We start from the raw sequence: 12,787 nt of genomic DNA on the forward strand, positions 1-12,787 counted from the left end.
CAGACCTCTCTCCTGAAAATAATTTAAAGTATATATATTATAAAATATAAAATTAAAATTAACACTTATGCAAAATAAAGCGACCTCCATTTACTTATCTTGTCGTACCATAAATGACGAGCAAGATGATACTCATACTTTACAATAAGAGACATATCATACGATCCTCCTTGAAACTATGACAGTAGTGGTACGGGTGCAGATGAGATGCACCTACATGTTCATCCTCGACATCCATCGTTCGTCGAGCTCCCTATCCTACATCTGCACAAGATGGGATCCGACTATCACATTCTCAAGTTCACGCCACAAGAAAAAAAAATCAAATTTAATAAATTTTGTAAAAAAAATCAAACCGAATGTATATTATCAAAGACATCTAATGTCTAAAAAAATGTTCGCCTTGGATAACTTGAAATTAAGAAATCTGATAGTCTTTTTTCCCTTCATAGGATATTTTGTTTCAATGTTCTTCGAAGGGTAATTTTTGAAAACATTATTGTAAGATTTTCGATTATAAATTTGAGGATCAGAGAATTTAGATATAAGTTTTCCGAGTCAAAATGTGTGAATCACATAACTTTGAAATAAGACTTCCGCTGGCTATTTGTGTATCAGAAAACTGGATTCAAAGACTTCAGGTAGTGTGTATGTGGATCAGATAACTTGATTCAATGATTTTCGATAAGAAACAAAATTTGACATTTTCTCAATGACTCAGATAATTTAATATTAAAATAATTTTTTATTTTATTTTATTTTATATAAAAACATTTTTGGTCAAAATTGATTTATTGTAGAAATAGGCGATAAATGTGGGGTATGAGGTAAAACTTTTGCTTTTAAAATAATAAAAATAATGGATAATAAAAATAATGGACTCAATATAATTTTCTTGGTTTGAGAATGGGCTTGACCCATTTTAAACGATCCAGCCCATTTCATAGGTAGCGCATATAATACCGAAAACCCTAATTTTCCTACCGTCTGCTTCCATCGCCCAGGTTTTGCTCTTCTCCTGAATCTTGTCATCTTCGTTTCGCCGAAAACCATACACTACATTTATTTTCATTTTCTTTTTCATTTTTCAGGGTTTAGCTCAGATTCAAATTAGGGTTTTTTTTTTTATCTTCGCCGATCAATGGCACCACCTAAAGGTATTTCATCAATTCCTACTTTCTTCCTAATGCAATTACTTGAAAATGATTATTAGTGCCGCCACAATTTCTCGATTTAACTAATTTCTCTTCACTATGATTATCCGTATCGTTGATTATAATAATCTGTGTTGGTGCAATGTGAGAATTACTCTTGGTAGCTACAAATATTTAATTTTTTTATGCTATGATTCAAGTTAAAGTTATTAAGTAATAATAAAAACTATACTAAACTTTGGTATTTTTATTTTTCAAGAATTAACTAAGTATTTGGTTGCTGCGTAGTTTTAGATGCGAACACTACTTTTATTATGTAACTACTTTTATTATTTTAGTTGAGTTTTTGTTCTATAGCTGTTTTAATTAACTTTTTGAATTTTTATTGGGGTTGAAGTTTTATAATTTCATCTGAAGGTTGATATATATTTGTGAATATTATTTAGTTCATGAAATCAATTATTTGATATTTTATGTAAGATTTGTTCATGTCAATTTTTTTGTTGCAGGTGATGTTTCAAAGAAGAATGATCCAAAGGCGCAGGCCTTGAAAGCTGCTAAAGCAGTGAAGTCAGGCACTGCCATTAAGAAGAAGGCAAAGAAGATCAGGACAACTGTTACTTTCCATAGGCCTAAGACTTTGTCTAAGGATAGGAACCCTAAGTACCCTCGCATTAGTGCTACTCCAAGGAATAAGCTTGATCATTATCAGATTCTGAAGTTTCCCCTCACAACCGAGTCTGCAATGAAGAAGATTGAAGACAACAACACTTTGGTTTTCATTGTTGACTTGCGTGCCGACAAAAAGAAAATCAAGGATGCCGTGAAGAAAATGTATGACATCCAGGCTAAGAAAGTTAACACCTTGATCAGGTGAGTTATCACTTATGCATTGATTCTTTTTGTTAATTGTCTTGTATCTCGTGATTGCTTTTGGATGACTGATTATTGTTGTACTTGTAATTTTGTTTACAAATTATGCAATATGCTGTTTTTTATGGCCCATTTGTTATCATTGTTGCGACAAATGAACCTGGCAATTGTGCAGTGATTTGTTTACTATTATGTGTTATAACCCAATGCAAATGTAACTTTATAATGAAACCATATTATTGAGACAAAGATTACTTGCACACAAAAAACAGTTGGTGTTTCTTCTAATTTTGAACTGTTACATTTCAGGCCCGATGGCACCAAGAAGGCCTATGTTAGGTTGACACCTGATTATGATGCTTTGGATGTAGCAAACAAGATTGGGATTATTTAAGGTAATGGATGGCTGTATCAAAGATAATGTTTATTTAGATTTTAGACTTATTCTGGTCACCGAGACTTTTTGCAGCAAAGTTAAATTCTGGGATTTATGTTTTGTGTTATTTGGTGTATCTTAGTCCAATTGCAATTAAATTTTGTTTTACAATTTCAAATTTGATGAGGAAATTTGACCAAATGTTTGTTCTTAGATTTGGTGGCTATATTTTCTATGAAAGAATCTACTATTATTGTAGTTGAGGTATTAATCTTGGGAAGTGAGGCACCCAAAATCATGTTGACTGATTGTTAGAACTTAAAAAACTATGTACTGTTGAAGTGTCCCCAATATAGAACATGCTAGCTGAATGAATTTTTGAACAACTTTAGAGAAATACAGATGATCTGCGTTTGAACAATAAATAGTGAAGTGAATATTTTAATTTGTTAAAACCAAGTTTGAAGTCACTCAACTTTTGACCGAATTTAAATTACAGTTTCCGTTACCTATGTAGCAAATGTTTACTTCTTTGTATGGTAGTGATATTTTCGAATTCACTAAAGGGATTCGCTGCGAAATTCATCTACAGGTTAATTTGAATCTCTGAATAGTGTATGTACGAAATTATGATATAATTTCTTAGCTCTTAGTGTTAAATATAATTTTGATTGAAACTAAGCTATAATCAAAAAAATAAAATAGAATGTTGGTCTTATGTACCAAGCTACGATATAATGTTCTTAGCTTTTAGTTTATTTTGTAATAATGAAAACATTTCTAAAATGGCAATATATATGGGTTAAATATGATTTTTATGGTAATATATACGGGTTTAATATCTTGGTCCTTATCAGATTATCTGTTATTAATTTATTTACTTCTAAGTTTTTATTATAAAACATCTTTCATATAATACATAGTGTTTAATGTTGACAGTTATTGATTTTTTAATTAAGTTACAAAATATAAACAAACCGATTAGTTTTACATGTATTAAAAAATCAATTACATTTAGAGCAGTTATGGTGGTTGTTTACGTGTATTAAAATATCAATTGCATTGTGTAAAAAAAATCAATTATAGTTAGACCATTAATGGTGGGCGTCTCTAAGTGAGTTTCTTATAATAATGAATATGTTTTTTATTTTTCTTTACGTTCAGGAATTTAGCCTCTCTATAGATCTTCTGACTATCGAATGATTTGATTAACAATTTTAGTTGCATAATACGGTATTATAGATTAGAGAAATAGGAATGCTATTCATACTATTCATACTGTTCATGGTAATTATATGGTAAATAAAGTTTTTTTTAGATAAATTTTTTATTAATAATTATTTAAAATAGTGAAATAAAATTAGTTAATTAAATGTAAAATATTGATTAATTAAATTCAAATATTAAAAATAATTTTAGTGAATAAAAAGTAAAAAGTTAATTAATAGATATTAAATATTAAAAGTAATTTTGAAATCATTTTAATAATTTTATGAAGTTGATTAATAAATATTTGAATAATAAATTTATACAATATTATACGTTGTGGATATAAAATTGTGGTGTAAATTTTTCTTTAATATTTTTTGAATTTTTTACAAAAATAATCCATTTTTTCAAGGAAATTTTTAAAATGTCATTGGTTTCCAAAAAATTGGCAAACTACCTCACTTTTAGGAGGAGGCGCCAATCTCTTAAATACTTGAATGGAGGCGCCAATTGGATTGACTAGGGTAGGTGTCCTAGTCAATTGGGTTGACGCCCCTGTGTAGTACTTAAGAGGAGATGCCAATTCAATTGGAGTCTCAGTGTAAAATGATTTTTTTTTTGGTAAATGGTATACGTGATAGATAAATTTGATATAAGACCAATTGATATTAATAAAATTTGTCATTTACACAAAGAAACCTAATGGTGATGACCGGGATCACCTAATCGACCTCTGGTTCCACATCCTTTAGCTACCCTAACCCACGTTGATGATTCGGTACCGGTGTTTGAGCATCTGAGGGGTCAGGAGCGTCACTTCCAACTACAGGAGAAGGCCTGTTGAGGAAGTTAGACAAGTCGGCATAGTCTTCAGTATGTATCGATGGTGTACCGCCGTAGCTGAGCTCATGACCCATGCCATAAAAGTTGGGTTGTGGTTGACTCATTGATGGGCGACCGGGACGGTTGAAGGGAGACATGAGTGTGAACGATGCGTCGAGGAAAGGTTGAAAATGTTGTTGGGGTGTTTGGTAGAGATAGGGTTGTTGGATGTTTTGGTTTTGTGAGGTTTGAGCTTCTTGGCTGTGGTAGGAGGAGGGGCGGTTGGTGTTGAATGATCGTTGGGTGTTCTGGCTTAGGCGACTTTGGTAGGGTGATGGGGTGGGTGCGAAGCGATGTTGAGTCTCAGGTTGATGGTCAATTTATTGGTGGTGGTATGGGGTATGCTCTTGGTATTGGGGTTGGGTGTATGGTATGTTTTGGTTGTATGTTTATGTGTTGGTTGAACGAAACGTTTGACGGACAGGGGGTTGTGTGTATCTGGTCTGACATTGTTGTTGGGGGTTAGATGTTGAGGTGTCAGGTGTGTAAGTCATATGGCGTGGGGGTCGTACAAGTACATATCCTCGGCGATGAACTGAAAACCAACCGATCTGTACCAAGTCATATAAGTACGACTTGGTTTTTCTTCAGTTGGCATGACTATGTCAGTTAACACATGATCATGGCGGTGCTTCCATTTGCGACACTCCGATCTTGCGAAGCTTTGCCATGGATTGAAGTTCCATTGGTCGTTAACTTTGCGCAGATGCCATTCTCCTAGGCTAGCTGGGGGATCTGGGATGTTTTGGGGCATACCGAACTGCAGCTTCACACGATCACTGTTGTGCATTTCTATAGTTGTGAACCGTATTATCGGTGTGCATGCAGTCCATACGGCCGCGTCTTCAGCGTTGACCTGATGGTCATGATCCAAATTAAGGTATGGACGCCAAATGAACTGAAATGTGAAAGAAGATAGGATTATAATCTAGGTAGAAGAAGTTAACAAAATATAACGAAATTATTAAGTTATTTTCCTTACGTCTGTCAGTCGAAGGTGATCCAACAAGTTGCGATACTGAGTAATACAGTGTCTTGGACATCTGTTGTAACTCATACCACGTGCAGACCATCTACACGAAAAAGTCAAAAAATATTAGTTAGAGATAATCATCTTTATAGAAGTAAGTAAAGATATATCAATTTAAACAACTTACTTTTGTGCATACGGAAATGTGAAAGGGTTGTTGTTGACGGGTGCTAGGGATAATAGTCTTGACCAACCCCATGCTTGTAGCAAAATAGCACATCCAGAAAATGTAGATGTGTCTTTGTGTGAGTTTTTGCACAAGGAGCTATAGAGATAGGCTAGACAAGTAGATCCATAACTGTAACTTCCTATTCTATCTACATGTCTAAGTAAAGGTAAATAAAAGGGGGTTGATGAAGATGAAAGATAAAAAGTTAACAAAAGAAAAAACTTACATATGTTGCGATGTTTGCAACCGTTCCTCTATGTGATTCACCCAATGTGAGAATAAACATTTTGTCGGGGGGTTGGTGTAGATGAAACTACAAGAAGTAGTTGCAGATGAAATTGTAGAAGAAGTATTGTAGAAGAATTAGTGAGAGTGATGGTGTGGAAGAAGTGTTGATGGAGTGGATGTATTTATAGGCAAGTGGATGGGAGTATGAAAAGTTGTGCTTGCATGGTGTCTCCAATTGAATTGGCGACCATGTACAACCTTTAAGAGGGGTTGATCCGCTGTCGCGCGGGTCAAAACGAGTGTTTTCCAAAAATGTAGTACGACAACAATTTTAACTCGGATATCATTTTCACAAGGATTCTTGATTATTATTATCCAAAGGTAAATCGAATTAAGGGGGGGGGGGTTGTTTGGTTTGGTGTTCGATTAAGAAAGAGTGATTATTAAAAGCAATTCTTGAAATAAGCTGTAATGAAATAAGTGATTATGAAATAATTCAATCTACCGATTCAGTTCCTACTATCATCGATTAATATAATTTTAATACCCTAAGCGGATTGTCTATTCCTATTTGGATACAAACTCAATGACAAGCGCGGTGAAGTTTGTGATATGTATGATCCTATTGTCCGAATTAAGCAAACAAGATAAGTTTTCATGGATTAAGCAAACATGATTGATCAGACACAAAAACAAATTAAGAAAACGTGACGTGCCTATGTTAGGATCATACAATCAACCAAATTGAATCAATATATTTCATGCAATCGAATTAAGCATACAAGAACACAAAATATCATTGAAAGGAATTAAACTAAAATTAACATTATAATAATCTCAAGTTTTGGAACCTGAATTACGGCAGATTGAATCAGAGGGATTAGTTCTCCATGGAATTCGTACAAGCTTTCAAATTTTCATGAATAGTGATACCGTGTAGTGTTTTCGGCTGCTTAGATTATAGGAAAAGTAGAATAAACCTAATTTGGTCAAAACATAACCCAGACCCAAACTAAATAACCCAACACAAAATATAAATCTAGTGCTGAAGGCTTCAATAGATTTTTCAACCATGCTACAGTCCGAATTTAGCTTCTGACTTCTTCATGAAATTCGTAGCTCTTTCTCTTAGCTTTCCAACGACTGATAGTACGCCTTGATCCGATACTCCTAGCTCCAGTTATGAATTTATTCGTGCAAACTGCTAATGCTGAAAATAAACTGCGAAAAACAAATAAGTGTAAAAATAAGATAAATTATAAAAACACATTAAAAGGGAAAAATAACCAAACTAAAACATGAAAATGCATAAGTATAAATATAGAAGAATGTGCATCAAAATGCACTGATCAGGGGTCGCCATTCAAATTGGCGCCTCCATAGGGACATGCATGCAAGACCTAGGTCTGATTGCTTGGTTTCGAGGTCTGAATGCATGCTTTGGCAAAGTGTCTCCACTTGAATTGGCGCTATGTGCAAGGAATGAGTGGGGCCGCTAATTCATTTGGAATGTGTGTCTGCATGTCTAACACGTGGCTGTCCTCTCTCTCTCTTGCATGCTGAACATGTCACTTCTTAGTAGCTTGCATGGTTGACACATCATTTTGGAGTAGCTTGCGTGTGCAACACGTCACTTCGGAGTAGCTTGCATGTGCGACACGTCACTTCGAACTAACTAGCATGTGAGACACTTCACTCCTCTATTTAAGTGTCTTACTATCAACATCCAAGACACTTCACTCACATTCATCTGCAGCAAGAAAATAGTTTTCATATGCACAATGTCATCTTCACCAAAATACAGTGTCAACGTTCACTGCAACAGTGAAACATACGAGTCTGAGTTGTATGGTTTTTGTTTTCGAAACACTGATACCATTAGACTCACGATCAAGAGAAATGCAACCTTCTTGCATTTAAAAAAAAGAATACAATCATGTATAGGAACGGGTATTATATCAAAGATCACGTATCAAAATCCAATATTTTTTGAGAATAATTAATGCAAGTTTTCCCCCTTAAGGTACGAGACGATGAAGATGTTGAATACATGTTTGTTAGTCATGAACATTCAGGCTGCAACTACATTGAGTTGTACATTACTCTTTAACCATGTATACCATCTCAACAGTCTCAAATAACCAGTCAGGATGAATCTGGTGAATTTGATCCACAATGGTCAGATGACGTCAACCCAGAAGCAGAAGCAGAAGTGGACGTCGTTGATGAAGAAGAAGAGGAGACCGAGATACAGGTTAATCACATGCTGAACAACGACATTGAAGATGATGATCAACCACCACCATACCTCCTACTCATGTCTACAATCCGCCTCAACATATGAAAAATATGGATCTGAACGACGATGAAACATCCAACAGTGTTTTCTATAATCCATATCCGAGATCAGAAGGCGAATTAAAGGTGGGAGACATGTTTCGTACCAAAGAAGAATGTGTTATGGCTATCAAAAAATTCCACATAAATAACTTGCTGATTTTACAGTGAAACGCACTGATTCTAGAAGGTATGTTATCGAATGTCGTAACATGCTTTGTAAGTTTCGTTTGGCTGCGTCTTACAAAAAGAAAAATGACTCTTGGGAGATCGCTTCAATAGACCCACCTTACAGTTGCATTGCAACTAACGTTGAACAAGATCACCGCAAACTAAGCGCAACATTGATATGTCAAGATATTCTGCCGTTGGTTAATAAAGACCCATTCATGAAGGTGAGTATAATTATATCCCATATCAGAACAACATATAATTATACTCCATCTTACAAGAAAGCTTAGATTGCGAGGACAAAGGCTGTTGAACAAGTTTTCGACAATTGGGAGGATTCATACAAGGAATTGCCACGATTTTTATGGGTACTAAAAACATATGTCCCAGGAACTGTGGCAATTATGGAGACATTGCCAGCGATGATGCCAGACGGAACCTGTGCTACAGGTAATAGAATCTTTCACCGTCTCTTTTGGGCATTTGACCCGTGCATCAAAGGTTTCACATTCTGCAAACCTATTATTCAAATTGATGGCACTTGGTTATACAGAAAATACAAGGGTACTTTGCTCATGGCGGTTGCACAAGACGGCAACAACAATGTCTTTCCCATTGCCTTTTCTCTTGTTGAAGGTGAAACGGCTGGTGGATGGGGTTTCTTTCTTCGACATCTCAGAACGCATGTGGCTCCACAAGCCAATCTCTGTTTGATTTCTAATAGACATGTTGCCATTGAGAGTGCCTACAACAACCATGACAACAAATGACATGATCCTCCTTCTACCCATGTCTATTGCATCAAACACATTGCACAAAACTTCATGCGTGATATAAAAGATAAGAATCTTCGCAAGAAGGTGGTGAATGCTAGGTATGCTCTAACTCAGCCGTCATTTCAATATTATCGTGATGAAATTAGACTGTCTTATGAAGACGCAGGGAAATGGCTAAATAACATACAAGTAGAGCAATAGACAAGGGCATTTGACGGAGGTTGTCGATGGGGCCACATGACAACAAACCTTGTGGAATGCATGAACGGGGTATTCAAAGGAATTCGAAATCTGCCGATAACCGTCTTGGTAATATCGACCTATTATAGGTTGACTTCTACGCTCGCAACCAGAGGTGAAAGATGGAGTGCGGTGTTAATGTCCGGGCAAGTATTCGGTGAGTGTTGCATGAAGGTCCTGAAAGAGGAGAGCAACAAAGCTAGCACACACGCTGTAACAGTCTTTGACCGTCATAAGCAAAATTTCAGCGTCCAGGAAACAATGGATCACAACGAGGGAAGACCAAATTTAGCCTATGCTGTTAGACTAAACAGAAGTTGGTGCGATTGTGGAAAATTCCAGACCTTCCGCATTCCTTGCTCCCATGTCATTGCAACATGCGCTTATACTCGTCAAGACGCTTACAACCATTTATCTGATTTGTACAAGACCGTCACCGTCATGAATGTATATAATCAAAGCTTCTCGGTACTATCAATGGAGGAATATTGACCTCCATATGAAGGTGATATAGTTTGGCACAACGACGAGATGCGTAGAAAGAAAAAAAGGAAAGCCAAACAACACACGTATCAGGACATAGATGGATTCCATGGATAAAATGATAAAATTATGTAGTATCTGTCGTCAATCAGGACACAACAAGAACAACTGTCCCAATCGAGGAGCATCATCTGGGTCTTAAGCTTTTTGTAACATTGTATTTTTGTAACCTTCAATCATTATATATCATTAAGTTTTTGTTACAACGAGGTTCACAACAAACATCAGTACAAAATAAGCTATCTGAAAACAGAAATATTTCTAACTGATTACAACAATCAAATCGATGTCATCTCGACCGAACATCATTTCCCTAGCATCCTTATCAGTCTTCATTTGCACCCAACCAAAGATACTGTCGAGTCTCTCAATACTTCTAATTTTTCCCCTTCTGGTATTTTCCCATCTAACCAACGAACCAGCTCCATCTTCAGTTGATCGAACGTAGTGATGTTCCAGAACAACATCAACATCTGAGGTTTGTCTCTCGCATAAATCACCTTTCCGTATCGGCGACGAACACCAAACATGATTGCCAAATGATTAATTGAGATGTGGAACAATGACTCACACAACGCATCTATTTATAACACAAAAATTGCATTTTACACTGAGGCGCCAATCCAATTGGCGCCTCCTCTCAAGGTATACACAGGGGCGCCAATCCAATTGGCGCTTGCATTCAGTTTTTAAGAGGAGTCGCCAATTCAATTGGCGACTCCTCCTAAAAGTGGGGTAGTTTGAGGATTTTTTTGAAATCAGAGATATTTTGTGAATTTCCTTTAAAAAATGAGTTATTTTTGTAAAAATTTCACATTTTTCTTAGAGAAATGATATACCGTTATTTTGTTGTAGGAACCGCATTGTTTTTTATAATGTAAGAAACTTTATTTGGTTATATTAAAAGTGACCATGAAAGATGCTCCTAACATAATTTCTTAATCTTCCCTAATAATAGTGTTTTCTTTTGGTTTATAATAATATCAAGGCCTAACATTTTTTCCAGGATGACTTCTGGTGACTCTAACTCAATGAATATAGAATGAATTCATTTTTTCTAACATCTAAATTTATAGGATTTCACCGTGAATGTTATTGCTATAAGGTTTGGTTGTTGTTGTCGTCACAGCGAATGTGATTGGAAAAGTGCATTCCTTTCTGGAGTAATGTCATCCATACCCAAAATTTCTAGCCAAGTGTTAACTGACACAGAACACTCATGATTTGCAATTAGTATACGATAGACACGAGATCTACATAATGGACAACTTGAATGCAATTGAAACCACTTATCAATGCATGAAACATGGAAACCATGGTTACAATTAGGAACGAGTTTTAACCATTCTCCTTCTTCAAATTCTCCCAAACAAATAGCACACTCTGTATCAATTAGACTCTCTTGTATCTCACTTTTCGTAAATTGATACATAGGAAGAGAGTTTATAATTGACAATTCCAACTCACTACCTTCAAATTGTGGTGATAAGTTTTGTGGAATAGATTCATCTTGAAATTGCCCTTCATTCCAATTTGAATTTGAAGATGAAATTGTAGTGATAGCTTTACACAAGAGACATTTGAAAAATTTCCACTGCCTTAGTGTAACAAATACTAGAAAACATAATGCTAGAATCAAACAAATTTCTTCTTCACTCCAATAAGACATTATAGGTTTAAGGAAAACATGAAGGGAAGGTAGATGTAGTTTGTAGAGCCTTCTAATGAATGTTTGGAGGCTTATTTAAAGGAGAATAGAGTGTACCCCAAAGGACGTAGAAATCAACGTGGTTCCAATAAGTGCAAAGGTTGGAGGTGATTTTAAGGATTTTTCCATTGTATTATTAGTTACTTGATTTCTAAGTCATTCATAGACTCTATCGAAGTTAAAAAAATATATTCAGATTCTAGGTAGATATGCACATTCGAGAATAATGTTAGATTTACTTGAGATTCATGGAAGAATGTTTGTTTGCTTAAAAACAAAGAGAACGTGACAACATCATTTCTCAATTCGGAAAAAAAAAATTCTACCTAAACTTTCCGTGACATATCATTCTTTAAAAGGTTCAATTAAAATCGAAAACATTTTTTAGTTTTATTTATAATAATAAATTATTTGTTTACATTAATACATATATAAAATGTTTTAGAGATTGAATGCTGAATCAACTACACCTTCCCAAAATTACTTATTTATACCTAAATTCAGAATTATTGTATGAAAGAATGGGTGACAGTATATTCAATTCTTAATTTTGTAAACAATAATTGGAAAAAGAGGATTACTTGACCTACATCTTCTCCAAAACCACTGGTATATACTTAAATTCAAAATTATTGTATGGAAAAATGGGTAACAAAGTATATTCCATTCTTAATCTTGTAAATAATAATTGAAAAAAGAGAATGGTTCAATACACTCATAGTATTTTTATTTTTTTTTATAAAAAAAAATCATATCTTGTTAACTTAACAAAAACTTCTTTATCCGAATTTATACAAGATAATACATTTTAGAGAAACACGTTCATTTTTCATCCGTTGTTAGAAAATTAATTCTATTAAAAATAAGAGCTTTAAATGTATTGTTGCATCGCTTTAAATAAGAGAAGTTAACTTTTTGATAAGATGTTTGACAAATAAGTTATGATTTTCCTCCCTTAAACCTGTTAGGGCTAAAGCAACTCGACATGCTCAAATAATGAAGGTGACCTATTGATAGATTATCATGAGTTGGTTTGACATTCTTTAGAGAACTCTTAGTTTTTATCAATTTTGCGAGTGATTTCATATCAG

At 34.8% G+C, this 12,787-nt stretch overlaps 2 protein-coding genes across 2 annotated transcripts; one reads left to right on the forward strand and one right to left on the reverse strand.

The window, feature by feature from the left end:
• The first annotated feature begins 897 nt into the window (after nt 1-897).
• Nucleotides 898-2,616, forward strand: LOC127087131 (60S ribosomal protein L23a). The gene is made up of 4 exons (XM_051027988.1): nt 898-1,004; nt 1,092-1,157; nt 1,664-2,027; nt 2,337-2,616. The coding sequence occupies exons 2-4, from the start codon at nt 1,142-1,144 to the stop codon at nt 2,419-2,421; spliced, it is 465 nt and encodes a 154-aa protein (XP_050883945.1). The 5' UTR covers nt 898-1,004; nt 1,092-1,141; the 3' UTR covers nt 2,422-2,616.
• An 8,462-nt stretch (nt 2,617-11,078) lies between these two features.
• Nucleotides 11,079-11,930, reverse strand: LOC127087132 (E3 ubiquitin-protein ligase RING1-like). The gene has a single exon (XM_051027989.1). The coding sequence runs from the start codon at nt 11,655-11,657 to the stop codon at nt 11,112-11,114; it is 546 nt and encodes a 181-aa protein (XP_050883946.1). The 5' UTR covers nt 11,658-11,930; the 3' UTR covers nt 11,079-11,111.
• Between the last annotated feature and the right edge of the window lie 857 nt (nt 11,931-12,787).

This window comes from Lathyrus oleraceus, chromosome 5, assembly GCF_024323335.1.
Source record: "Lathyrus oleraceus cultivar Zhongwan6 chromosome 5, CAAS_Psat_ZW6_1.0, whole genome shotgun sequence".
In the NCBI taxonomy this organism is placed as follows: Eukaryota; Viridiplantae; Streptophyta; class Magnoliopsida; order Fabales; family Fabaceae; genus Lathyrus; species Lathyrus oleraceus.

Excerpts from the sequence above, each read along its gene's own strand:
- LOC127087131 (XM_051027988.1), top strand. Across the intron at positions 2,028-2,336 it reads AAAGTTAACACCTTGATCAG|GCCCGATGGCACCAAGAAGG; the intron begins GTGAGTTATCAC and ends GTTACATTTCAG.
- LOC127087132 (XM_051027989.1), bottom strand. The coding sequence starts at position 11,657 with ATGTCTTATTGGAGTGAAGAAGAAATTTGTTTGATTCTAGCATTATGT.